The 27,843-nt window shown below is 37.0% G+C and overlaps 2 protein-coding genes and 1 long non-coding RNA gene across 11 annotated transcripts in view; 2 read left to right on the forward strand and 1 right to left on the reverse strand.

The window, feature by feature from the left end:
• Window positions 1–1,873: 1,873 nt before the first annotated feature.
• LOC147871926 (uncharacterized) lies at window positions 1,874–9,859 on the reverse strand. 2 transcript variants are annotated; one of them, XM_087359835.1, is made up of 5 exons: window positions 9,724–9,859; window positions 8,683–8,960; window positions 5,875–5,993; window positions 4,169–4,362; window positions 1,874–3,560 (listed from the first exon to the last, which is right to left on the reverse strand). In XM_087359835.1, exons 1-4 carry the CDS (start codon window positions 9,827–9,829, stop codon window positions 4,332–4,334), a joined length of 534 nt encoding a protein of 177 aa, XP_087215961.1. In that variant the 5' UTR covers window positions 9,830–9,859; the 3' UTR covers window positions 1,874–3,560; window positions 4,169–4,331. The 2 variants fall into 2 exon arrangements, with proteins under 2 accessions (XP_087215961.1, XP_087215960.1); XM_087359834.1 differs by having other exon boundaries at window positions 8,683–8,963; window positions 9,724–9,858.
• LOC147871927 (uncharacterized) lies at window positions 8,959–10,844 on the forward strand. The gene is made up of 2 exons (XR_015538149.1): window positions 8,959–9,267; window positions 9,782–10,844. It is a non-coding gene; the product is annotated as an uncharacterized LOC147871927 (long non-coding RNA).
• Window positions 10,845–14,152: 3,308 nt separating this feature from the next.
• The window catches only part of LOC147871928 (brefeldin A-inhibited guanine nucleotide-exchange protein 1-like), a 28,593-nt gene continuing 14,902 nt past the window's right edge, over window positions 14,153–27,843 (forward strand). For 2 of the 8 annotated variants that reach the window (XM_087359855.1, XM_087359857.1), the window contains exons 1-5: window positions 14,157–14,495; window positions 14,704–14,851; window positions 14,945–16,318; window positions 19,007–19,166; window positions 19,485–19,761. In XM_087359855.1, coding sequence (XP_087215981.1) covers window positions 16,063–16,318; window positions 19,007–19,047 — 297 coding nt within the window. In that variant the 5' untranslated portion in view covers window positions 14,157–14,495; window positions 14,704–14,851; window positions 14,945–16,062 and the 3' untranslated portion in view covers window positions 19,048–19,166; window positions 19,485–19,761. Of the gene's footprint in view, window positions 14,496–14,703; window positions 14,852–14,944; window positions 16,319–19,006; window positions 19,167–19,484; window positions 22,623–27,843 lie in introns of those variants that run through there. The other 6 variants (XM_087359858.1, XM_087359859.1, XM_087359856.1 and 3 more) reach the window with 6 other exon arrangements.

Consider the following 27,843-nt stretch of genomic DNA (forward strand, 5'->3'; position numbering starts at 1 on the left):
ACGCAAGCACATATACCTATATTAATTCTAAATTTTAAAGTTGACGAAACATATCCGCCATGTTGTGACGTCACAGTCAACGCCCAGTGAACGCGAATGCATGATCAGCACACAATGGAATAAAATTTTCTAGGCTTTGAAGACTTTCGATTTGTTCGCTACAGTCCTGCAAAATAAGAGAACACATTACATGATGGCCAGCGGCCATATTCCTGCGATTTGTGTGACAAGTCATTCATCGATCAGCATAACCTGAAGACCCGTCAGCGTACGCACAGTGGTAAAAAGCTATATTCCTGTGATGTAACAAATCATTCTGTTTTCAGGGTAATCTGAAAAAAACATCTGCTCATCCACAGTGGATCATGTTAAAACCTCTATATAATATTAAAGAATAACTACAGAATAAACTTTATATACTATAATCAATAAACTGAATGTTTATTTAAATTCTCATTCATCAAAACCAAAAGCAGATAAAATATTTTCAGACACACTGTGACCAAGAGATGGACTTTCATCATCTGAGCTTGAACTGTCATTCAGTTCAAGAGGAGGTTCACCATCATCAGTCTCTTTGTCATTCCCATAGAAACTCTTGCAGTCATATCTTAACTCTACTGCAGCAGTGTTACATGAAGGATTTGGGTCACTAAAGTTGCCAATTATTTCGTATGTTTTAGACACTTCAATTTCCTTTTTAAGAATTAATTCTTTTAGATCGGTAGATGTGTTATGTTCAGATCTTTGTCCAACTTCTATAACAGCAAACTGTGAAGATCTACCCACTATTTTCAACATTTGCTCAACATTTTCCAGTGATAATCTAGCAATTTTTTTGTTACAGATAATTGTCAAAGTAGCACCTCCATGAACATCATGCAACATCTTCCTTGTGTCTCCTTGGACATTAGTTGATTTAACAGGTGACTCAGAATCAGTCTCTGGTGCAGACTCCTCAGGTTTCGTTTCAGCGTCCTCAGCGATTTCCAACATTTCAACGGAATGGGGGCCAAACTCTTACCATTGTTTCTATGCTTCTGCTGGGGTAGACCACATGCTTAATGGGTTCCAAAGAAGAGACTACTGACTTTAAAATTCCCTTTACCTCCACTACTTGGCAAGGATCTGCCTCTTGTTCGGAGCCTACGTGCTCCACCTTGGCATTACTGGTCACAAGTGTGTTCGTTGACACTTGAGAGAAGAGTATACTGTCCTTTGCCAAGCAAAATGTATCCATTTCATCTGCATCTTGAGAAGAATGTGCAGGAGATTCTAATGTTTTCACAATATCCCCTTGGTTTCGATCTGCAATAACTTGAGTTTCAGTTGCTATGCTACTTTTATCTTTTTCTTCTCCTTTATTTATAATTATTCCATCTGTTTCAGGTAATTCCACTGTTCTTATTTCATCTTGTACTGCACTCACAAAATATCTGTGCTGAGTATCGTCATAAATGACAATTTCCGGATACTGCCTTACTTCTGCTGGTGGTTCAGATTCCATTCGTTCCTCAGGTTTTTCTGGTGTGTTCCCTACAAGAGGTCTACTTGCTCCTTCACACTGAATTTTTCTAACTTCATCTTCGTCTAATAAATCTTCAAATACAGGATTCAGATAGCCCATACATACCTGTTCTACTGCATCATGTTCAATAAATTCTAACATAAACTAGAAACGTAGAGAAACAGGACATATTTATAAGCATAAAAATTCAAAATAGCATACACAATCTGCATAACACCTTTAATCTACAAAGATCCTAACGACGCATAATAAAACAGCAAGATTTTTGAAATTACAGACCAAACTACTTGGGGTCTTAACAATGCTAGTACCTGGAAATGTCATTAAATTCAAGAAAGCTAGATGTTACATACCATAAGTTTATATTTCAACTTATATAATTTGTACATAAGCTCAAATTATCTCTATCAAAATATCTCTTATGACAAACATAGTTCATACAAAGCCCATGCAATGGATCCACACATGTAAATGAATTAATGCTCAATCATATCTTTGTTGTAACAATTACTATACATTTAGTATTTACTGCCTTAAGATCACCTGGTATAGTAAAATTTCATAAATGTCTGACTGAATAAAGCTGTGCAAACAGTTTATCATTAATAGTTTCAATATTTTAATATTTTCCGTCAAATCACAATTTTAATAAGATAATAAAATATAAAATATTTAAAATATCGTTTCACGTTCCGCATCGAATTTCAGTATTAAACCTCGACCCGACACAGTAATACCTCTAGATGTCTTCCGCTAGACACGTCATATCTCTATCAACTCATCACCGACTAATATTGAACATCAGATGAACCACGCCACATAAAAAACAATACCTTCGTTCTAATATATAAGAGTAATCTGATAACATTTTCAATAAACTGCATAACATTGTAAATGATTGTAATTCGAGTTTTAGATTTACCAATCTAATTTATACCTGCGGACGGTTAAATATAACCGAAACATGTCGTAAGAGACGTTCCAATTTTTAAATCGATCATTCGATGCGGAACGTGAAATGATATTTTAAATATTTTATATTTTATTATCTTATTAAAATTGTGATTTGACGGAAAATATTAAAATATTAACCTAAATCACAATATGACGCAAATATACTACCTTATTAATAGTTTTATTAAATAATGGAACTGTTCTTATCAGATCACTACAGTTCATACGCTAACCAAAGATCCTGATTGTATCCTCCAAGTGTGGTTACAAATGCAACAATCAGTGAGGAAAAGGTTAAGCTTGCGACCCTTTAAAGGCAACCTCACAATTCATTCTGACCCGCAATTTCAAAACCACTGGACCAGAGCATGTATTGTTACAGAAACAAAAATTTAGGATTTTGAAACCTAAAGAATGAAGCTTCATACATAATGTGCAATTACATACAGTAATACTCTTAAACCAGAGAAGAGCTGTACCAACTAATACATCCTCGATGTCAACATTCATCTACAAATAATGCTATAATGGAGGCAGCAGTCATTAATTCAAAATCACAATGAGAAAAGACCTGATTGCAATGTACTGTTAAATGCAGCAACATTACGTTTGGTCCCTAAAGTCTTGGCTAGCTCCTAAAATTGTAATGAATTTTACCAACACTGACAATAACAAACTGTAATCAAAATCTAACTGACTAACTAACTAACTAGATGGCTTAAGGAACCCGAAGGTTCATCACCGAATTAACCAAAGCCCTGTCCTGGGCCAACAAAATCCAGTCTCCTTCAACTCCTCCCATAGATCCTGTCTGACATTATCCTCCCATCTACGTCTAGGTCTCCCCAGCGGTCTCTTCCCTTCAGGTTTCCCAACCAATACCCGGTGCACACATCTTGCCCCATCCATGCGTGCTACATGCCCGGCCCATCTCAATCTTCTCGACTTAATCACCCTGGCAATACTGGGGGAGCAGTACAGATTTTTAAGCTCGTCACTGTGCAGTTTTCTCCACGCCCCATCGTCTTCCCTCTTAGGCCCAAATATCCTCCTCAACACCCGATTAATCAAAATCTACCTGTAAGTATATAAGCAATGCATTGATTTTACCAAATTGTATAAATACAAAACATAACATTTAGCCTCCTACTTATTAACAATGACATACAAATTAATGTGAGAAAATTAACATCATATTATTCTGAGTTATCAGAGTAGCAAAAGGTCTTTTTACACAAAAGTCATTAAAAGTTTTAATATTATTCAAACTGACCTAAACAAGATAGACAACAGGTAAAAGCCAAGAAGAAATTCATTTTTGCTGCTACCTACACAAATATCCATGGACGTCCAAAGTCTACGAAGGCAGAAAAGTTCAGTATTTGCTGGATTCAAACGTATTAGTATTATAGCGCACACATTTTCACACGCAACGTATCTTCAAAACTGATTTAGTTCTTAGATTTGTGGGTAAAATAATTGAAAAAGACAACAGTACACTGAAATATTTACAATTAAAATCTTACCAGTTACCAAAATAATGCAAATCAGAGTGAATTATTGTAAAACCAAATAAAACCATTTTGAAACTAATGTTAACATAATTATTATTATTTATCCCATAAAAAAATCATACAAAGTTTACCTGTACATATCATATGCAAAATATAATGGGGCTATACACACCTCAAAAGTCTCTTTGGAAATGGTGAAGGTTTAAATTCTACATCATAATGAATGGCAATTTTGTTCCGAAGCGTTGACAAGTCCAGTTTTTCTTCCTTTAGTCCCACAACCTGTCCTATTTGGGATCTTTAATGTCTCAATTCCTTTAGTTACAGCTGCAACATCAGCGTCTCCAGTCTGTTGCCTTACGGTGCCTGCGATTTCATCAATGAACAACAAAATACATTTTAAATTTATAAATATTCTTTATTCAAGAAAATAAGAACTGAGATCATTTCAAACCATTTCGTAACTTATCATTTGAGCTGGAAAAGTACAGTTAAGTTAAAAAATTATTTTAAAATTAAATTTCCAACACAAAAATTTAATTTCAAAGTTATCGATCAACGACCTTCCTGAGCACGATATCAGAATTTTTGTAATGAAAATAAATATTTGCATATGGACACAAAGTAAAATATACTTCAGGCCACTGACATTTTCTGACTTTGTAATATGAAGTGTCTCGGAGTGTGGGTAAACAATTAATTTTACTCACATTCCAGAGGCAATTGGAAATTGCAAAGGCTTGTCTTATTTTATGTAACAATGCTCTAAGAATTGCATAGCTGTGAGGATTGTGTATTGAGCCACAAATTTAACCAACTAGCTTCTATTACATTTTTCAGGACAGTACACACCTTGCATACAGGACAAACAGGCTTCCATCATCACCACTGTCTCACAACAGTGTCATATTAACTGGTATCCGTCCATAATCTATTTATATTATATTTGCAATTATTTGTCTCAAATTTATTGCTTAGAATGCACACCTGGATATTCAGAGCCTGAATTATAAATATTTATACAATTTTTAACGCTGAATGCAGTGTCGTCCCTTATCTCGACACACGCATTCAACTACATTATTCTTCTTAACGTCGTGTGAAACACCTTTGGTATTTTATGTATCGCTATTTACCAAGACATAAGACTGTTTTTGTTGTCTCACAAAATTATGTTACACAAATTATTAAATTCTTACATCCAAATCTTGAGACTGCGATGTTCTGTCTGTTGTGCAGATGGTACTTTGCGTTCTTTGCGAAAACTAGCAATATTCCAAGGGAGACTGCTAATATTTCAAGATAGCAACCCCATCACGTGTGAAGAAATAATTTTAGAAGGCGCAAGGCTTGCTTGGTACGTCGGCGGTAGCATAGCTGCTGGTAGGGCCTCCCTAGCCAGATTGGTCGAGGGGGGAGAGGTCAGACTAAGACAGGTACTCAGGTCCTCCAGGTTGGGGGTTGCACTTTAAAAAGGAAGATGATCTAAAACCTCAATCAAAGCCTCGGACAGACGGACCTAACAGAGGATAGGACCAAATGGAAGAGGAGGATTGAGGAGGCCATGGACGGAATATGGACCGGAGAGCCATAGAAGAAGAGCGAGGCTTGCTTAGAAGCAAGAGGTCAGCTCATTGAGACTCCTCTATCACATAAGGTAAGCTGCAGTGCTTAGGGAGGTGATAAATCTACCGTCCTTCTAGTAGAACCTTGAGCACGCATCAAATTGATGAACCATGAACACAAGTCATGTTAAAGCTCGGTCCGTCCGCTCAGCAGTAGTTTCTTCCGTGTACGTTTTGGTAGAGATTGTTTCGTATGAATATATACTGATTCAATATGAATACAATATTGCATGTAACAGATTCTGTGTATTACCTGGAAATTGAAAATAGTTGAATACTTAGTTGGAAGGCCATTGTATTGTCATGCTCTGTCTGTGGCAACTGCAGGTACTTAAAAGGAACAATGTTGTCCATTGACGTAACAACGCCTGTCTGGAACATAACAAGAAATATCCAGTTGAAGCACAACCAGTCACAGTCACTCTGTTAATGCTAGCACACGCCCACCAACTAGGTAATTACTTAGACTTCCTGGTTAGAACAAGAATGAGATATAATACTGAAGTGGATATTAAGAACTATGACTAAAAGCAGCTCACACGAGATTTGCTAGACACATGTTGGAGGCCATCTCAATGGAATACTTACAAATTGAGATACTACACCTCAATCAAAGCCTCGGACAGATGGACCTAACAGAGGACCGAATGGAAGAGGAGAATCGAGGAGGCCACGGACCGAATACAGACCGGAGAGCCAACAAATTTATGGACAAGGTGCAAGATTACTAAAGATAACTATGACATCACCTGAAAAGAAATAATGAAGCTTGCATACCAACATTTACTTTCAACTAAACATAAAATCCATATAACTGCAAAATGCTGTTTTCAAGATATTCGGCAACAATAACGAATTACTGATGCAGGTTTCCAACACTGGACCTGTCTTCAACTCCATCGTGGCCAGCAAGCAGATACATCAATCGCATAAGAACATTAAGTTTTCGTTTCAAAGGCTCTGTGATATTATTTAAACACCAAAAGGGTTCTTCAGCACTAAAAAAGTTTGAGAACCACTGGTATGGAGCATCACTTCTTGCCTCCTCTTCAGTCACGACAGCCTCCCTCTTGACGTTTCCCGAGTTCCATGTCTTCTCTATCATCTACCTTTCTTCCACCTTTCTGTAATACGTAGCATGCATACAATGCGTAACCATGGTCCCCGTCAGCTGAGTATATAACAGAAATAAGCTTACTATGCGTTATTTTTTAAAAAGGGCTTCAAATTCACACTATATGTTCCTTGCTTGGCTTATGCTGTGAAGCGTACATGGGATGTACATAATATAAATTGTAATTATAGTAACACAACAGGTATGACGGGACGCCTCTGTAGGCTTGCAGCAAAAACAGAATGGTGCGAGTAAATTTTAAAGGATTCTGAAGCTGGATTACTAAATTCTCTGTTCTTTCGAATGCCAGAAGATGGACGTCGGTAGTCTGTCAGTAAATATCCTCCGTGACATTATCGTGGACAGAAACAGAAAGCTATTCCTTATGCTGACAGTGGTTTACTAATGAATTTCAATTTTAAATTAGTTACACACAAATTTATAACACTGCTTACTGGGCACGCAATACTTGTCTGTTGTGCGTGACTAGAACAAGTGTATTTTCATTCAATCTTATGTAAAGGATTCTTACTAAAGCTTAATACCATGACACAAATTTTTACTATATTATTATTATTATTATTATTCAGTGTTCTGTCTTACGACAGGTCCATTGCTCTGCCCAAAAAGAGCTCTCCAGTTTTCCCTATTCTCGGCTTCTCGCTGTAATTCCTGGAACTTCATCTTCTTTCCTTGTTTCAGATCGTCGGTTAGCTGTATCAGTCTTCTTCCCAGTCCTCGCTTTCCTTCAACTTGGCCTTCGATGATATCACATTACATAACTAAAACTGCCAGTATGCTTCCTATTATATTTGTCTTACTGAACATAAAAACACATCAGAATCTTTCTGATAGAAACAACTTTTTCATTTTAGAGTGGAAAACTGCCTACAGTGAGAACAAAACTTTTGTTTATATTACGTGCGCTATCACACCTTCAATTGTGTTCCAAGCAACATCACTACAGGAAAAATTGATAAATAGTTGGTTTCTGCTACAGTTTTTATTCCTTTAGTCCCACAACCTGTCCTATTTGGGATCTTTAATGTCCGAATTCCTTTAGTTATAGCTGCAACATCAGCATCTCCAGTCTGTTGCTTTACAGTGCCTGCAAGTTCATCAATGAACAACATCCTTTAGTTTAGTCCTAATAAGGATCTATGGAATGTAAATAAACTCTACTCCCTAACATACCTGAATACTGCATTTCCTTATCCAAGTCACAAACATTCCAGGTGCTTCATTCTGTCTGGTTCTTCACATCTCCAACTCCACCTAAGCTGGTTCCCCATCACACACACAACTGATCTTCTGAAACACTAATATTCAGATAACTTGGTCTGCCATCTCTTGGTAATATTACTCCACGATATATGCATAAAAGAGGGGAGATACAGTTCACGAGGCAGTTGCCATTCAGCACATCCTCTTCAGTATTAATCCTCTGATCTCAAACTCCTCTTTGATACAGACAAGGCATTCACACCAAAATTATAACTGTACACATCCTCGGAGAGCAACTAGACGCACGAGGGACTGAGGTCTTCCTAATGGCCTTATGAGGCATCTTATCAACACCCGATACCTCGTCACTAAGAACTTAAAGTGTGCCACATCAACATTATTCCATCCTGTCACTCTACCTACTTACTTTTACTTTGTTCATTGCAGCAAGTTCTTACACAACTATAAATCATCAGCTACTGCATTTCCACAAGCAGTCACAGACGTAATTTTTCCTATAGAGGCACTCTACATCATAATCAATTGGCCAACTAAGCCGACCTTCAACGCAATCGAATTAGTTCTTACTTTACGTCCTCCACACAAGGGAAAGATGACACACATAAATTCAACACAAACTCAAATAACATAACATTAACTTGCACGCTCTCGCAATATATTACAGAAGAAATGCAGTGGACAGAAGAGATACACAATACTTACGCCATTATCTCGTACGCAGGGATGGCAACATCTGAGAAGCAGCGAACAAATCCCGGGATCGCGGGAGAATGAGGGATATTCGATGATCATTCTTTGCGTACTGTAACAGACTCTGCTGCCATCTACCGATCTCGGATCTGAAGTAGATCTACGTCGAAGCACACTCCATTGCACTGCTGTTTGAAATGCTGCCTGAAATACCACTCCACAAATTGTAAAGCCGTCAGCAGCAACGGGATTGCTGAATATTTTATTCGTGACGGTTTCTCCTCTAGACTCTGCTGAAAATAATCAAATAAATAACATTAAAAGACAATTATAGTTCTTACAGGATTTACCATTTAATTGTTTGGAATTAGATGCGGTATTTATATAACACTAAGCCAAAATGAGTGTTCAGTTTCACGGTGTTTTTTTTTTAGTTATGTGCACTTTTACGTACTGGACACATCTGGATGGAACTAAAACTCTACTCAGTAACTGTGGAGAAGAAGTCTTCTCAAAAAGTCATCAGTTATTTTACTGATGTAGAAAATTAACCTTTCCCTTGCTAACAAACTCCTTACATCAGCAACTGGTAATTTAGTAAGTAGACTTACGACATATGACAGTCTCAATGCAACCCACCAGCTACAATAAAACATCACACACAATACATTTATAATATTTACAAATTATTCAAATTAATTAAAATCACGCTTTAATAGAAAACTTGGGTAGGACAAGAAACGGAACAAAACCACAATTACAAAATCAATATCTACCGCGCAATATCCCAGAAGACAGCCATCTTCACACACATCACCATAAGAACCTGAAATGAAACCCGATGCCAAAACTGACTGACAAAATATGATGCAGGCGTACCATGAACTGATCCCACATAAATTATTGTTCCCAATAGTAACTCTCTATATACCTTTCATATTATCTGTCTCCTTATGACATATACTCAAGAGGAAGCTAACTCAATTCTTCAATAAGTAACAGAACATACTCATGCATCCATGCATGAGTATGTGTTTGTATGCACCAACTTACCAGTATCTCTCCTAATGGGCTTTAATCGGAGACATTTGGATGCTGCTTTTGTGTTTAGTTTGATGTGGGCGATGCGGACACTGGAACTGAGAATATGCCTCACCATGTTCTTCTCGTATCGGTAACTCTCGCCACGTCATACGCCGAAATGCCTCGTCTGCCATGATACATCACCTCCTGACCATCAACAGCTACTCGGCAAACAATGGCAGTTGAAAATCAATATCAGTAGCCCTAAGGTGCCTTTCCATGGTAAAACTCTCTGTCAGAATGCTAAAGTTTGCTTTCTTTCAATTCTGTAACACACAATGGAATAGTTCTGTTAGCAAACTGTTCTATTTTTGTATTCCGATATGTGGTGAAACTTCCGTCATCTGTTCGCACAATAAAATAACTCTTAAGAATGAAAAAAAATTAGTGAGAAAGCCAGATAAAGCAAATCTTCACCCACATTTGGTCCATAGTTCATACGTCTCATACTATTAGCCTTCCAGCAGACGTTCTGTAATTCTTGGGAAGTAAAATCTCCTCTTCAATATATCTACAAGAAGTATATATATCTCACTTCAATACTATGATTAAATTTACTTTAAGGAAATAATTTGTTAACACCAAAATTAAAGTATTATTAGAAAACTCATCTGGTGTATTGGGAGTACACCTAAAGCACACTAGTGAAAATGTATTCCAGTCTGGAGAGGAAGGCAGTAAGTTCTTCAGAAAAACTGCAAGTTCCTTGCAAAATGGTGTTTCAATACACATAACAAATACAATTATGTAAACTTATTTCATTCCTCTTAATCATTCTGCCAATTCTCACTAAACATTGTCAATATAATCTTCACAACTGATAAAGAATCATTAAAAATGAAGAAAAAAATATTAAATAACTTAGTGAAGGAAGCCACTGAGAACAGAGAAAACTGAAGGCATTTCCATATTTTGTCAATTACTTAAAATACTGTCAGAATCTCAGACTATGACACCAAATGATAAAATTATTAATGAACAAAGAATTTGACGAGACGTCCATGGAAGCGATCATGGCGTAACTGAAGGTACATATTTTTTAAAAAAAAAATCTTGTATCCAACATAAAAATAAACCATTTGTGAACGTTATCCTTTTTGTAATACGACTAGACGTCTACAACATAATACACTACATTAACTCTTATAACCATTAATATGCGTAAGAAAACAGCATTCTACTCGACAGAAATAAGAACTATATATAACAAAAGGCTTCCAGTGATAATGTGTGAGGGTGTCTCGAGAGTCGAAACTTCTGAACCACCAAAGTTATTTCCGTCTCATCGGATAACTAAAGGAGCGCAAATGACTGGTCAGTGATTTCTTTCACAATGGGATAGTTGCCTTGGTGTTACGGTGAGACACGATTAAACATCTGCGATGACTACGTAACATATACCAAAGTCTTCTTATGCATATTTCTATAACCTGGTAATCACAGCGTCTCAATGGATTTATGGATGAGTAACTGGAAAATAAAATTCTTTCATGTAAGAATAACGAGAATTTCTTTCAAAGGTACCACATTTGTAACACACAAGTTTAATACCATCAATAATCTTTGTAAATAATAAGATGATGGACCACGTACAATTAAGTTTATAAAATGTATTCTCCCATTTTCCTACCAGTGTGACAGATTCTGTAAGCCTCCTATATGACTAATGCTTAAAAATTACTTTTCTGTTATTTATTATTTAATTTTAATAAAATGTGTGTGTGTTTCGTTTAATAAATTACACTATCACACAATATATTTTTCGGTGTGCTATGTTCTGTTTCATAAATCATAAAGGTCTCTTGTGATCGTTATGAAATTTTAAAGAAGCAGCTCAGTTGTTTTTTTTTAAAAATATGCAGCTTGGCAATAAGAGTTTAAAATATGATGAATCAAAAACATTTATAACAGGAACACACTGTCATCAGAACAATACAAGCATACATCACAAGAAACAGAAATATATGTATCTGTAAATATATATCTTCACATGACTTAAATTTACATTCAAAATATACTAAGTCTTGGTTGTTGCACACAATTATGAATTTAATTTGCTAAGTTTTGTAGTAGTTAAATGATTTCTATGTTCTAACCGCAGGGGGGCAGCCTGGAAACTGAAACTGAGGCTCCTGATTTGATCCAGACAGCCATTTGTCTTTTTTTCATTTCCAGAGAGAATAAGTGACTCAGCTCATCAGCCAATGGCATCTTTTAGTTTGAAAACCAAAGGTTATCAACAACAATATATTTTATCAGTCCTAGGTACTAACAATCCAACGGTAAATCACTCATCACAATTACCAAAAGTCAAATATAATTGTGATTTCTATGGGTATCCAGTGCTTTGTGTTAATCTAGTCCTTATCACAAGGACAGTAAAAGCATTCCTGTGAGAGTACTGTCACAAACAAATAAAACCACACTGCGATTAATATTTTCATTAAAGGCACTGTTATCTGAAAAACAGTAAACTCCTGTACAAAACACTGAACTAAACTGAAGTTTGAAGGCTTTCACCTTGTTAAGGCTTGTGTTTATCATTTCTGGGGAAAGGACTGCGGCGTGCTAGGATGAGTTGACAGAGTTCTGGAGAAACTGGAAGTCTCCATCTCTCCTCATATTTTAGGGTTATGTATTATAAAGTGACATTAGAAATTATAATTAATGAATTAAAAGTCTGTATATTTTTTTTTAAATTCTGAAATGTGCCAATGAAGAGTTTATGAAGACTGAAAAAAAAGTAAACTGACACCAGAAGAAAGATTACTGTCAAACAAAATTCTAGACTAAAATGTGTCAACTCGTAACATGAAATGTAGGCCAGGTAATACTTCATAAGTCCTTGCGCACTTTTAAATTACAATAACTTTTAACAGAAGATGAGGGCACAATTAACGCAGTTTATTCTGTCTCCCCAAATAGTTTCAGAGTTCTAAAATAAAGACATTTTGTTTACTACAATATCTGATCTTTTGAAAACCACTTCCTTCAAATCTCTCTTATTTAAATTCCATATATAATGGATACAAAAATTGCAGCCAAGTGATTAGCAATCGTGCTTCAAATTTGGGAGGTCCAAGGTCCAGATCTTGGTCTGAGACTGGTTATCCTAACTGAGACTTGCATACCTCATCCATCTGTCCAATTCATTATTCATTAGTACTGAATTGTCATTAAAGCCTTGAAATCTTCTACTTTCAACATAAAATTATGGCACTGTAACTTTAAATGAGTGGCCACCTTGCATGACCAAACAATGTACTTGTAATAGCGACTCAAATAAACCCACAATGAAAATTCTATCTCTATATTGAAGTCACACAGCTTCTGCTACAGACTTAGCATATAAATACCCTGAGGCAGTAACGAAATATTAAATTCTGATGCTACAGAACAAATTTAAATAATTTAAAGGAAGAGAACTTACCTTCCCCCTTGACTTCATTCGTCTTCTTTGATTTGGATACATTTTCTGGGACAATCCCAGACTCTTCGGTTGATTTTATCTCTGGAGTTGCAATAACTTTCACAACTGGAACAGCTTTCTCCTCTGGGCTTCTTGTAAAATTAAGGACGACAAATTTATTTGTAGTATTCACAGTTTACAATTCTAAATGAGTCAGTAGGGAATTCAGTCACAAGGTAGCAAATAAATAACTTGATTTATTTAGAATAAAACCCAACAGAAAGACAGTTCACTTAAGGCAGAATTTGGTCATAAAAGCTTCGAAGTAAGGTTTCATAACACTGGAAATTGTCATAATAACTTTAAGGGGAAGGTAACAAACCACAACTAGCATAACTTAAGTTGAAAAGGTGAAAGCTTTTCCTTCACCTCTGTTCCTGACCTATGCAATGTTCATGTCTCCAGTACAACCTACAATAACCAATACGTTCTGTGTTTTAAATTCAAACTATAACACAATAAATTTCACTGTAATATTCTAGACATATTTTGTCAACACATACAAACTTTATGTAGTACTGCCAATTCTGTTACAAAAAATTCCAGTTCCAGGACAGATTTCGTGTACCTCACACAAGATTTAATTCATCCTGTACATACGTAACTATATATTATACAATGATATGTATAATCATTTTAGAATTAACACTCAAAATATGAATGTTTATTTCGTACGTAAGGCCACCACCCACTGTGACCAACGTGGTAAACGAAGGCATGTATACTTTAGGGATAATGTCTCACTAAGTGAAATATTGCAAGTCAAGATATTGAGTTATATGAATTTCAGATATTCCACTGTGCCTATAACTGCTAGAAAATGTTTAGTTTGTGAAAGAGTTGCATTGAAACATTAGTTAAAATGAAAGGAACTTCCATGCTTGAATGTTGGTAATGAAAGTAAATCGACAATCTGACCGTATAATAAAGCGTGTTATTAAGACATATGTTTTCACATTATAAAAAACATACATGTTACAGTACTTAAATTCTATCAGTGTGATATTGAGAATATTTGCCGAATTAAGGAACAATAGTTTCAAATTTCACTACGGTTTTAGTTCCGTTCAAAATGGCTGCCTGTGTTTATTGATGAGAATAATGTCGTCGTAAACTGATTGATATTATTTAGTACGTTACATTTGAAGAATGTTATTGTTATTCTTTTAGGTAACGATGCAAAGGACTTTTAAACCAAAGAAATGTTTATTGTGAGGGCTCTCAGCGACCAAGATATAAAGTTGCCGCACCACTACCAGTTGAAACGTGCTTGGTAAGTTGCTGGTACTGTTTCGAATTATATTAACAAAATTTATTTAAAAACACTTTGATTGAACACAGTAAGTGGCGGTTATACTGTAAGTAGTTTTGCATTGCATGTGATTGAATAGTTGATATCTTTATGTCAAGTTTTCATTAATTGTAGTAGCTCTTAATCTTGGTTAATTTTCCTGATTAATTGTCATAACCTTACATTGTAGATACGAAACGAACTGAAAGGTGCAGGTCAGGATGCCCCTAATCCATCATCTGCCTTGCCATTACCAAAGAATGATGAAGCCAATATCATTACAGCAGAGAAATACTTTCTTCCATTTGAGTTGGCATGTCAGAGCAGATTGTCTTCAGGTACATAACTTGTTACTGAACTTGTGTGTTTTGCAAAGTACAGATTTTATTCTCATGCTACATACATTTGTAAATCAAACTTATTCATTTCAGAAACTCATAGCTTATGGACATTTAGCTGGAAATATTCCTGTCTCAGCTACTCCAGTAAATATCTTAAGTGTATGTTTCAGTGGCCCACAAACAGATGAAGGGGTTCAGTTACAAATGATAAAGGTAATAGAATTTATAAATTAAATAAATGTTTAAGTGTTGTGATCCATAACTGATGATCACTCATTGCCCTGATTATGGAAGCATAAGGAAAATATTGAGAAATATAGTTGTATTTACCATAGTAGAAATATACATTGTACAGTGTTGCCAGTTGTGTTCTTTTTCAATATTTTAACATTTATACGATGTTATACCTGTACCATAAACGCAACCTAGGAGTCAGTTACATCTTCTTGTTCTTCCTTAAGTCATCTCCACGCTTGTGGATAGTTCGATAGGATTTTATTGTATAATAGAACTTGGTTATATATCATGTCACAGTAGCTGCTGGAGTTATTCTTAATTGTTTCAGATGAAGACTAGGGAAATGCTGTAATGATTTAGTACATCATTTGATGAATCAAATTGTGTTATGTCAGCATATGAATACTGATAATAAGCTAATTTCAAGTTTGGGTGAGAAAGTGAGAGTTGGCGATGACCTAATTTTGGTTTCTGTAGCTACAGAGCGATGTCTCGTAAGTCATTTTACAGTAGATCTTCTGTGACCATTTCTGTTGTATTTTGATGACTAATAATCAAACTGCCTTTTGAAACAACTGACACAGGATGTGATTTATATGCTACGAATCACATTAATCGATGGATATGATCCCCAATGCGGGGAATTGAACCTGACGATGGCCACATTGGGCTGAAAATGCTGTTCTAGAGAAATTACATTGAACTGAGTGTGTGAAAAGTGAGAAAGAAGGAAAACCAAGGAGTGAAATTTCATCAACACTTGTTTCTTTATAGAGCTGAGAAGTCATAAATGAAATCATTTTATAAATACAAATCAAGGAGTGATTTGCTGGGAACAAGAAACTGTCTTCACACTTGTCAGTAGTTACCAGAGCAGGATATAGGTTGCAGCACTCGCCTTGTCCATTAATAAGACCTTCGTTTCTTTGTAACGAGTTTAATGACGCACTCGTGGCTTCAGAACTATCCATATGGTCTTGTGTAATAACCCTGTAGTTAAGAGAGTCTTGGCTTACTTCAAGTCTGTTTCTATTAGGCCTCCAGCGTGGTTATTCAGAAGATGCTGTGTTGAAGCAGATGAACTTATAATGAATGGACCATCACCAGAACCTTCTGCAAGCAAACTGAAGCATAAACCGTCCGGACGTCCGAGGAGAGGCTCGCTCTCACGGAACGTCACATACGACAAACTGGAAAATGCACAAATGAATGGTACGTTAGAACGAGGTAGGTATTCGTGGTTGTTCTGAAAATAATTAAGAATTTGTTATTAAACGTGGTTAAATTACTTTTGCATTTGCAAAGGCAGTTGACTGAATTTCGCACTTACTGCATATATTATCTGATTGAAAAGTATTTGTTGTAACACAAAATGAAATTATATTATATTACTTTGATGATGTGATGTCTCAGAACAGTACGAGCACATAAAGACATGTTTTAATTTGAAGAATGTGGAACTGCCTTTTGTAGCATGTTTAATATCAAACATATTTCCAGTATGGCACGGTCATAGGCCGAAAGATTGAAAATTTAAATTTATATGCTTTATGATGTTAAGAGAACTCATGTGGTCATTTTATATAAAAAATATTATTTGTAACTAATTGAATTTATTTTAAAAATTTGTTTTTATTTACATAGTTACTGCACACAACATATATTAATAATATTTGACTGATGCATTTTAAAAAATATTTAACCATTGATATTATTGCTTTTGTTGATTCCTGTTTTTCACATCTTTTATTGTTATTTGGCTCTTAATAAGAACTGTTCAAAAAATGTATTTTGGTGATATTTCATATGCGAAATTGTTACTTATTTACCATAATAGGTTTCTGTTCTTTGTTAAACAAATGTGTTTTGTCCTTTTTCATCTGGGTTTTACAACGGTGTACGAGGTTTGACTGTTTTGAAAGTAGGGAAGTCGGTTCAAGCTCTCGTGGCAGTTCGTTCTTAATCTGATCTTCTTTTGTGGTGATGTAACATCTTTAAGACAAAGTAACTGCTTACGGTTTGAATTGAACAGACCGGTTTCCACTGTTGGATGTACTTGTAATGTAAGTCTTCTGGGTTGTGACACCGTGTAGTCTTATAAGTAATTAATAATGTCCCAGGGGAGCATATCACTTGTTAAAGATGGAATTCATACACATTTCTGCTCAGAAGGTGGAGGTGCTATGTTCCTCTGAACCCCTGTAAGGCTATATGATTTTATAACCAGATGACTGCATTCCACATCTTTAATACCATGAGAATCTGAAATCTAGGCTGTGCTGTATCAACGAGCGTCTTGAGGAAGTAGCTTTAGTTTGGAGTTGGAGATGTTAAGAATCTCCAAAATACTATCAATGCTCCCTGCATCCATGCAGTTACATTGTCCAGAAAGGGGACCTAAATTGTTAGAAAATAATTATATAATTATATTTTGTTTATTTGAAACATGTTTTAGTACTGAATGTCATTGACACGTATGGTCTAATGGGTGCACAAAAGCAATGTAATTCGTCAATGGAACACGTGAATTTTGCTGCCATAGATTATGCATGTTTTCAAGTATGCTATACCTACAACACAATACATGGCTTATTTTATAGAGAATAATAATAATTTGTGCCTGAGATTTGAGTTTTTCATGGCAATGAAGATGGCAGTCATTGTCATAATTTGCATGAAAGTGTGTTAGAAGCCCACAATAATTAAATGTTATATTGTTACTAAAACGTGCTATTAAACATTAAGAGAATGCTTAAAATATTCTCAGAGAAATAATTTGGTTCACATGAAACAATGTTTATATGATAGCTGGGAATATTGTACAATGACATGACTGTCTCTCTGTGGGACTGTGGCTATTAACTGGACCATTGGCCAACCCCAGATGATACATGAATGAAAATGGAGCGTCAGTGAAATGATATTTGCAGGTAAAAACTGGAAAACTCAGGGAAAAACAAGTCCGAATGCAAATTTGTCCCCCACAAATCCCATATAGGCTGCCCTGGGCATGAACGTGAGCTTTACTGGTGAGAAGTCAGTGAATTATCACCTGTGCCCTGCCATGCCCGTCTCGGTATCTGCCTTACGTGTTGCATCCAGCATCTCGGCTTATAGAGACCGTGTGAGGCACAGACCGCGTTTGTTAGAGTCACAGTACATCAGACACAGTCCGACGGCGATCTGTCCTGCATGGCATCAGGTGGGGTGAAATTTGAAAAAAAAATTGAAATTTCTTCAAAATTTTCGAAAAATCAAAAAACGCTGGAAATTGTCCAAAGAGCGCACAAAACCGAAAATTTTTGAAAAATTCCACTTTCAAATTTTTTTCAAAAATTTCAAAATTTTTGGGTTTTGTGCGCTTTTCAGACAATTTCCATCGTTTTTTGATTTTTCGAAAATTTTTAAAAATTTTAAATTTTTTAAAAAAATCAAAAAACGCACAAAACCAAAATTTTTTGAAAAATTCCACTTTCAAATTTTTTTCAAAAATTTTGGGTTTTTTGCGCTTTTCAGACAATTACCATCGTTTCTTGATTTTTCGAAAATTTTGAAATTTTTTTCAAAACTCTCACCAAGGGATGCATGCCAACCTCGGCGAATGCCTCACTATGTCTCTGCCGGACTCGTCCTCGATCCGTGTCTACTGCTTTCTGTCGCACATTTTGCAACATCTCACAGTTAGAACATCTCGTAGAATAACCTGTCTTGACTGTGACCTATGTAGCAGGTACTTCGAGAGCAACATTGACAAGTTTATTTGGTTCAGGATGTCTATTTCTTGTCCACCAATATTTCTGAATCTTGTCATTGCTTTTCGATAGGAAGGACAAAGTCAAGGAAATAAGAGCTGAAAGTAGAATTGACATGTAATTGGAACTGTCGAATTATTTTAAAATATAAATTTTATCATAGATTCTTCTCTCGTGAACGTGATTCAAGCAATGGTCGTCTGAAGAAGGGAGGAACTCCCGAACCAGCTGTGGATGGAGACGTCAGTCCCGAGAGAAAACCAGTTGGCATGGGCCGCACTAGTAGACTACATGTGCGGACACCACGAGCGAGGGTCTCGCAGGTGAGCTTCTATACAATAAGGTTGTAATAAGAGGTACATGAAATATCCATTCGACTTCTATTTAATAAAAGGTTATGTTTTGGCTTCCTTATCCATCTTCAGGGCTTGTTACATTCAGTGTTTAATTTTGATATGACAGACTTTAAGACTTTTGTTCCTCTGTGCAGAAATTTCTCATGTACTGTCTCTAATTCTTTTGGCATTCTGCAGTTGGGGGCTAAGCTGCCCTCTTATTCAGTTGTGCCTTACTTCATATTCTGCTAATTTTATTTCAGTAATAAATATAAATTAATTAACGAGTAAACAAATTGCTTTCAGACGGACTTGAAAATTATTCCACCTACCATCCGAGACAGAAGTCCAAAGGTAATGTCTGTCCCAGCTGTCTCAGGAGTGGAATCTATTGGCAACGAGATATTCGACTCATCAACGAGTACTTCTATGGTGTAAGGATCTTCCCTGGACAGGACCCAACTCATGTGTACGTGGGCTGGGTAACAACGCAGTATCACTTCTTCAGCAAGGATTTCAATCAGAGTAGTGTCCGCAAGGCTTCTGTTATGATTGTGGATCACCATGACAGAATTATTGAAAGGTGACAACATAATCCTCTGTGTTCTAATTTTCTTGCCTCGTTCTGCAATAGCGATGGCTTACGTAACGTTACAAGTAACTATTTAAGTTTATTCCAATTAAAACTGAGCTCTTACGTATACGTAATTAAGTTTATGGTCTTTTGAATTTATAAACATTGGAATGCCTTTTTTAGCCTGATTTTCTTTTTTTATGTTATTATTACACCGTTTTAGTTCACATGTGTACATCCCACTAATTATTTTAGATTCATTTTGTGATATCACTAAATTTGGTATGTCTGTCGTGCAATTAAAAGCCGTACCACCTTTATACCCTCTAATTTCCCACAACCAGTAATGCCATCTTGGCTGCATTACAAACATATGAGGTGGGATTCATTTCCTCGTTCACAAGACTCCTCCTCATTGTTCACTGGTATTAATACTTTTTATCTTTGAAATTATGAAATTTGAAAGCAAACTATTAAGTTTTGTTACGATAGCATCGATCGTCAGAGTTGCTACGTGGTCCGAGCTGACGAACTCTACAATGAAGTAACTCATGATTCATCAGGCAAAGGGGCATCACAGGGAATGTTTGTTGGTTGCTTTGTTCACACAGCAGGGACAGGGAATTTAAATTACCATATTATAGGCTGCCGGCCTGACTTCATTCTGGGGTTAGTGGCTTGGTTAGGTTGCTAGGGCAACATGCAGCCAGCTGGATCATGTGTAAGAGAGGAATTATGGCTTGATACATTACTGTTACGTGCAGTCCGTGGCAATATCATGTGCTTTGGTACAGTGACAGTATTAACAGAAAGTTTGTTTTAACAATTAATAACAAAAAAGTAGATGTTTGATGTATTACAGTTTCACACTTACGATTTCCCTTCATTTCCATAACAAATAAGGACATTTATTATTTCAGTAGAGTTTATTTTAAGAAAATTTGGGCAAAGTATAAGTATGTTTAAAATTATGATTGGAAATTGCTCATTCTCATAATCTAATCTGAAATTATCAAAATCTAGCTTTATGTAGAGAAAGAAGGATTTTATTTCTCTTAGTAATGAAATTGTTTGGCGTATGATACTTCTTTAATGTTCCGACGTGTAGTGTTTTCTAGCGTAGTATAAAAAGTATAAAATGTTGGTCCATTTACAGTATTTTTCTCCCTTATTATGTGGTTTGGGGTGAGACATCCAGAAACAAAATGGTGTCCCGGTGAGGTTGCCAAGATTGCAGCAGAAATTAATTACGTTTTTTTAAGGGAAATTGAAATATTTAATAAATTTTGTAACTATAACTCCCTTAACCTTTTAAGTGCTAGTTTAAATCTGTGTATCTCCAACTGGACCAATTTAAAACCAACAGTGTTATGCTATGCTGTGCATGTGTTTTGATAAAACAGCGTACGTCTCTTAAAAACCCATACAGGACGCTGAAGTAAAATACGCATTGATCGGGAAATTGTACTTTGTAACTTAGAACATTTCTCAAGATATTGTTCACAAGAATTCTTATAATTGGAAGGAATGTTACACGTATATTATGCTATTATTAGATTCATATTCTGAAAAAAATATTGTGAATTTATTGATGTGTTTAGTGGGAAATGTGAACGTACTGTGTAAACTTCTCTTCTCCTATGTTGTTTTGATAGATGGAACCTGAAACATCTTTGTGGAAGCGACGAGCATGGGGCATGTTATACCACACGTTAGGTTAGGTTAGGTGTATATACACTTGTTGCTTTTAAGAAGTATCAAGTTTTAAGTCACAATACCAATTTCAAGTGATTATTATTATTATTATTCAGTGTTCTGTCTTACGACAGGTCCATTGCTCTGCCCAAACAGAGCTCTCCAGTTGTCCCTATTCTCGGCTTCTCGCTTTAATTCCTGGAACGTCATCTTCTTTCCTTGTTTAAGGTCGTCGGTTGGCTGTATCAGTCTTCTTCCCAGCCCTCGCTTTCCTTCAACCTGGCCTTCGATGATGTCACTCAGTAACCCATTCCTTCTCATAATATGTCCCAGCCAGTTAGCTTTCCTTCGTGTAATCGCCTGCAGAATGTTTCTTTGCTCGTTGACTCTCCTCAATACTTCTTCGTTGGTCACTCGATCCGTCCACCTGATCTTCTCTATTCTTCTCCAACACCACATTTCGAAACTCTCCAGGTATTTCTGTTCCTTCTTCCTGAGTGTCCAAGTCTCTGCTCCATACGTAACACTTCACTAGTTTCTTCTTCATCTCCAAGCCCAACTTGCTAGTGAGAAGTATCCTCTTCTTGACGAAACCTGCCTTGGCCATGGCTATCCTTGCTTTTACTTCCTTGGTGCATAGGGCGTCCGTCGTGACTATGCTTCCCAAGTACTTGAAATGCTCCACATTCTCCAGCCGTTGGTTTCCAACTACAACGTTCAACATTTGCGTCTGGGGACACGTTTACACATTTATTTTTCCGCTGTCACGCACTGTTGCTAGTACATCGGCTCAAAGTGGCCGCGTAACGGTGGTAATTGTGAAGGGGGCGTGGGATGTCCTGTGCTGATTAGGGAGCTGATGATCCCGGCAGAGGGACGTAACCCCACTCGCAGGACAAATTGCGCGGTCGGTCCCGGGCGTCCTCGGAGGTGTACAGCAGTTTGATCGAGGAAATAAAGAGGACCTCAGAGTCTGAGCGGAGATGAACAAGCAGGTCAGCTTTGATGTAGTGTAAGTCAACGATATGCTTTGCATGTGAGCCGAGGTTAAGAATGAGGAGCAGCGGGACAGCTTTACTTTTTTATATGCGTGTGGATGTTGCCTGTGTAGAATTATGTAGGTATACATGTATTTACATTTGCATCTGTGTTTAAATAAATACATATTTACCGAGCACTTGTTTAAGATCTGCTTGCTAGCCGACTGTGTCTGCTTTAATTCCCGGTTTTTAGTCTCGGCCACTGGACCGACCATGTAGCACGCACTCGCTTCCTGCGTTTCTTGTGTAACAGCCAGGACCTTTCCTTAAATAAGCCACGGTTGATTATCCACATCCAAAATAATTCGTAATCACCAGTCTTTTAAACTGTAACATTATCAATAAGAGGACAAATATAAAGATAGCGGAGAAAGAGTAAATGATACAAAGCTCGACTAATAATATTTAATAATTCAGTCCGTACCGCAAAGTAAACACCACACTTCACCATTACATAGTTCAGCTGGTTGACGCTGTTTACGATGATAATCGACGTTTGTACTGAGATTCATACGAAAGCCGTAAATACTGTATGTGGACAAAATACGACGTAGCTTAAAATCAAGAGAGTTGGTACATATAGTTACCAATGTCGCTTAAAGTGTTGCTTGAAGAATATTCCGAGAGGAATAGATTGCTTCTCTGGTTTGTGAAATACATTAGGTATGAGCGGTTACATTTAAATTTCGGTTCGTTTTCACCGTAATTACAAAAATTTGCGCCTGGGCTATTGGCCTTGAGGCTTCAACGTTTAACATCGACTTGTTAAGCAACCCACCGCCATCTGTAGCATTTAAAAACACCCGTCGCATAATTAATCATATGAAACTTTTTGCGAGAAAATGCCGCTTTCATTATTTGTGGGCTGTCAACAACATAACACTGTCTCTTCAAACAATTTGTGTGATGATATATCACCTGGCAGACAGAGGCTGAAGACAACGAAAGCTAATGACACCCATTATTCAAAATGTTGACAGGTTCTTAGTTAAATACCTAGTACAGAGTTGTATGCGCAAAGTTCGTATTTGCGTTTGAGGAAACCTTCCATTTTTTAAGGTATTGTAGATGTGTCATATTGTGATTTATATAGTATTAAAAAATATATTAAAATTAGCCGTCAATCACAAATATAAAATTAATATGATATGATATTTTAATCTTTTATTAATTTTATATTTGTGATTGACGGCTAATTTTAATATATTTTTTAATACTTCCATTTTTTGTTTAATTGTCTAATCCAGTCGACTTGAATGAAATGTAAGCCATTTCTAAATTTGTTCGAATTTCCAGTGCGTTTAGAAAATAATTATTAAGTCTGACATTTAAAAATAATACGATTCGTGTCGATTGCAATCAACCTACACCTGTCTCAGTTTTCCCCATCAAGAACAATAATAATTTAAATTATTCATTAATGTGTATGAAAACAGCAAGATATCCATTCACAGGCTAGCACTGAAAATGAAACATAGGTGAATATCTTCATTGTCTAAGTATAAATGTCAAGTGCAAGAAGATAGTTGCTAGCCAGAATAGGTTTAAGGCGTTCGGGTTAATTGTTCCCTTGTCATCACGTCTTAACTCGCCCTGAGGCTGTGGTCTCATAAGACGATCAGTAGTCAAGGAGGATAACTGTGGATATGCTGAACAAACAGCTTACTGATTGGTTAGCCTCCGACATAAATTTATTAACTTAACGAAATTATTACTAAAAAGGGTTTTAAATCTTAGCATTCGTACAATGAATATCAAAAGCCTAGTTTTAACAGAATCTGCGAAAAGTTCATATCCAAGAACGAAAATGGCGCTTGAACTGAACCACAATCCTATGTCTTAGCAAGATGTCATGAAGCGTTAGTTTACCGAGTTTGAACGAAATCGGTCAGGTGGCTGGATCCTGTTACTAGCGGACAGACAGACAGACATCCGGAAGATCATGAAAATATAAGTCTGTGTTGTTGTAATTCAAGTAAGACTTGTTATTATGGAGAATGGCGTCTGGACGTGGAGTTACCTGGCTGTGAGATTTGTTACAGTGGAATTACTTATGTTCAACGCTGTCTATCCTTAGTTTTCTGCGTTTTTAGACTTCCCACTAAACACGTAAGTCCACACAGCAGACCGCTCAAGTATGAAATTAGATTGTCATTCCCAGACGCGTTAAGAGAATTCGGGAGCTGACAGTGTCCAGGCCCCAAGAATACGGTGGAGAATTTGCGTTCAGCGGCCGCGGGCGTCTGGACTGGGGGCGTCAATGACGGACGCGTGGAGCTTCACTCAGCCATCACACACGGCGCTACTTGTTGTCCTTAGATTACCTCTGATCGAACTTGGTGTAGCGACATCTTCGACTTCAGGTGATAAACTGCATCGAGTGTTGAACGTTTTCTAACGTTTCGAGAGACATTTCAAGTGCTGTCTTTATGGTGTATGCCTTCGGGATAGGTTAGGATTCCCTTATACAGACCTATATAAAGGCTTCATAAGCCCGAAAAAATACATTTATCATGAAGACGGTAACTACAGTGCTTGTCGATACGCTGAAAAACCTACTAAATTTGATTCGACTTATCCATGAAAGCCGAAGTTAAACATGGTATTTGTTATGAAAAGAATCTTACATTAGAAACTTAATTCATATTGTGCCTCTAACAATTTATTCAAGATTCATGTTAAATTATATTAAGTGTATGTCAGTCTTGACTGACGTGAAAATTTTTGGGCTCTTTACTAAGGAATTTATATTTTAAAACACATGAAGAAAATGTATTCAGAGCTGCGTCAGGAGGCCGTACATGTTGAGAAACAGACTTGCATGTCGAAATTAACATTGCCAAGCGTAGAAACGTTAATAGTTGTAATTTTCACGGCTTCTCCGATACACTTCTTGCTGTACCCAAAACATCTTCAACATGCGGCTGATGAATTCGCCTTTTCTCTTAATTACCTTCCATATTCGTACCAGATATGTGGAACGTGGTATCTGACAGGGAAAATGGACACGAGTTCAATTAGTTAAATTAATTAAATCTCTGCTGGTTTGTAGCAGGTTGCATTATGGACGATTTTTATACCCCGTCCCTTATAGAAGGGACAGGGGTGAAGTGAACACTGGGCAGGCGGGGGGGGGGGGGGGGGGTACATTTCGAGTGGGATTAAATCCTTCCAGATTCATTTCGATGGAGCGTGGTCTGCGTGAGCCTACGCCGAACAATTCTCACATGGCTTTAGGGGCTGTAAAATGACAAGAAATAGGCGGAAACGACGAGGAGGGAATAGTGGAGGAAAGAGTTTGTTATTTGCCGGGAGGTTACGTGAGACGAATAATCGAATTTCGACACGGGGCAGAGGAACCGTGTCGGTAGGATGATTTGGTGGGGGGGGGGGCACCTATCAGTGGTTCCGAAGACCAAGGACCTGGGATCGTTTGACTCGGAACGGGAGAACTGACTGCTAGCATCATTTTACTTATATTCCTCACCGCGATTTTATCTGTTTCACAATATTTTGTTGTAATTGCTCAGTTTACGAGTAGATTCTTAGCAGAATCCTCAGAATTGCTAGCTCTCCAGTCCAAAATATTAGCAGGTACTCGCCAAACTTAACATGAGGGAACGGAAGTTGTATTTTAACTAAACTTCCGCTGTCAGTTGTACTTAACTAAGGTAATCGATATATGGAAGGCACAATTTTTGTGCTATCGATTCCGAGTGGAATTTTGTACATACATTTTATTGTTTTAACACAAGGACAAGCCGTGATTCTGTTTGTTACATACAAATTCGGAGTCGTATTTTAATTCCTCTGTTCTGGAGGTTTCTGAAGTTGACGATTGTCATTATGTGGGCCTGTGCGAAACTTTCAGCCGAGTTTTGCTGCACAAAAAGCCGGAAGATCTGTAGTCTCTGTACCATTAATGCAAACGAAGAGTAGTTTCTGGCACAATAAGGCAGTGGAACGGGAAGATAAGCTGGCAAATAATCACTAATGCCCGTGTATTCATCCGTAAAGATAAATGCCAGTTTCTTTCAAGTTATTTGCAATTTACTGTTTCAGCACAGATAATATTAGAACAATAACCTATAACAGGCGTGTCATGGAATTTGAAGGGGGAGAAAAATGTATGCGAGTGACGTACTTCCGGAAATACAAACAGATAATTATCGATTGAGAACGGTTGTTTCATTGCAACAGACAGATTAACAAAAACCAATAACAGATTTCTGAAGCATCATGTCGATATACGTAAAGGGATTTCTATCGAGTGTCAAAGTACGTAATTCATTCTTCCACTGTAGGATACCAGGTACGGTCTTTTTTGGAGACGCGAATTTTAAGAGTATTAACCCAGTTCTGAATTCTACATTGTAACCGTCCACTGCTCGTGGCCTCGTAACAGCTGCCTTATCAGGGTGTAGGATTTTTAGGGGCTAGCTAGCTAGTCGGGATGTAGCTCTTGTCTCAGGTCGTGTTAACGGCCTGATCACACCAGCCAATAATGATTCGGATTGAAGTTGGAAGGCACTACTATTTATTTCTATACAATATACAGTTTCCAGTATGTCCTAGAACCTTCGCTATCGCGACTTAAAACAAGAGTGAGTCTCTACCCTAATTTTCTTCGGCGCCTGGGTCCCTGGCTTGGTGCGAAGCACCCCCCGCTGTCAGAGAGAGACCTCTCACGGACCGCCCAACATGATCCTCCACACTTGCTCCTAAAGGCACTTCTTTGTCTGTCGTAGACGGAGTCGAGATTGGATGTTAAACAGATGGCCTAAACATGACTTCTAGCTCTTAGGGCTGAAGTCCACCCTTGTTCTCTGCAGGTGGTGCTAGAATCTTACAGAAAGGTTTTGAAATACTGGAAACACACACAAAAGAAAAACTAACAAAACCTAACTACTTCCAGATGAGCGGTTACAATACAGAAATAAAATATGAACTAGGGAGAAATAGGGTGTCACGTGGCCAAATATAATAAAGACGCGGGAAACAACAGGAGAGTTCCCTATTCCATATCTGGAAGCCTTCTCCTCTAATCATAATCTCTGTATGTGTCGCGCGGTGGTGACGAGTGACCCACCTAACGGATTACTAATATAATTCATCAAAATCTTTTATTGGTGAAATTACTCTGAGAGCGAAACTCTACAAAATGGCAAATGGAAAATACTTTTAGTTTCAGACGAAATATGAAGGTAGATACATGTTACCACATAATTGTGACCATACTCGAATTTCACGTATTTTACTGCCATTATTTTTTAACCGTTGTGGCTTTCGAGTGGAGTACATGTCACTTCTTCTACGTGGTATTAGTTTACGTGCAATGCACAAATTTAATTACCCA

This window comes from Zootermopsis nevadensis, unplaced genomic scaffold, assembly GCF_977971745.1.
Source record: "Zootermopsis nevadensis isolate Lab colony 2312 unplaced genomic scaffold, Znev_1.0 Znev_ptg000036l, whole genome shotgun sequence".
Lineage (NCBI taxonomy): Eukaryota > Metazoa > Arthropoda > Insecta > Blattodea > Termopsidae > Zootermopsis > Zootermopsis nevadensis.

Bases quoted from the DNA above. Each gene is read 5' to 3' on its own strand.
- LOC147871926 (XM_087359834.1), bottom strand. From the start codon at position 9,829: ATGGTGAGGCATATTCTCAGTTCCAGTGTCCGCATCGCCCACATCAAA. The intron at 8,964-9,723 runs GTAAGTTGGTGC...GATTATTTTCAG, and splicing joins GCCCATTAGGAGAGATACTG to CAGAGTCTAGAGGAGAAACC. The intron at 5,994-8,682 runs GTAAGTATTGTG...GTTATGTTCCAG, and splicing joins CCTGCGTACGAGATAATGGC to ACAGGCGTTGTTACGTCAAT.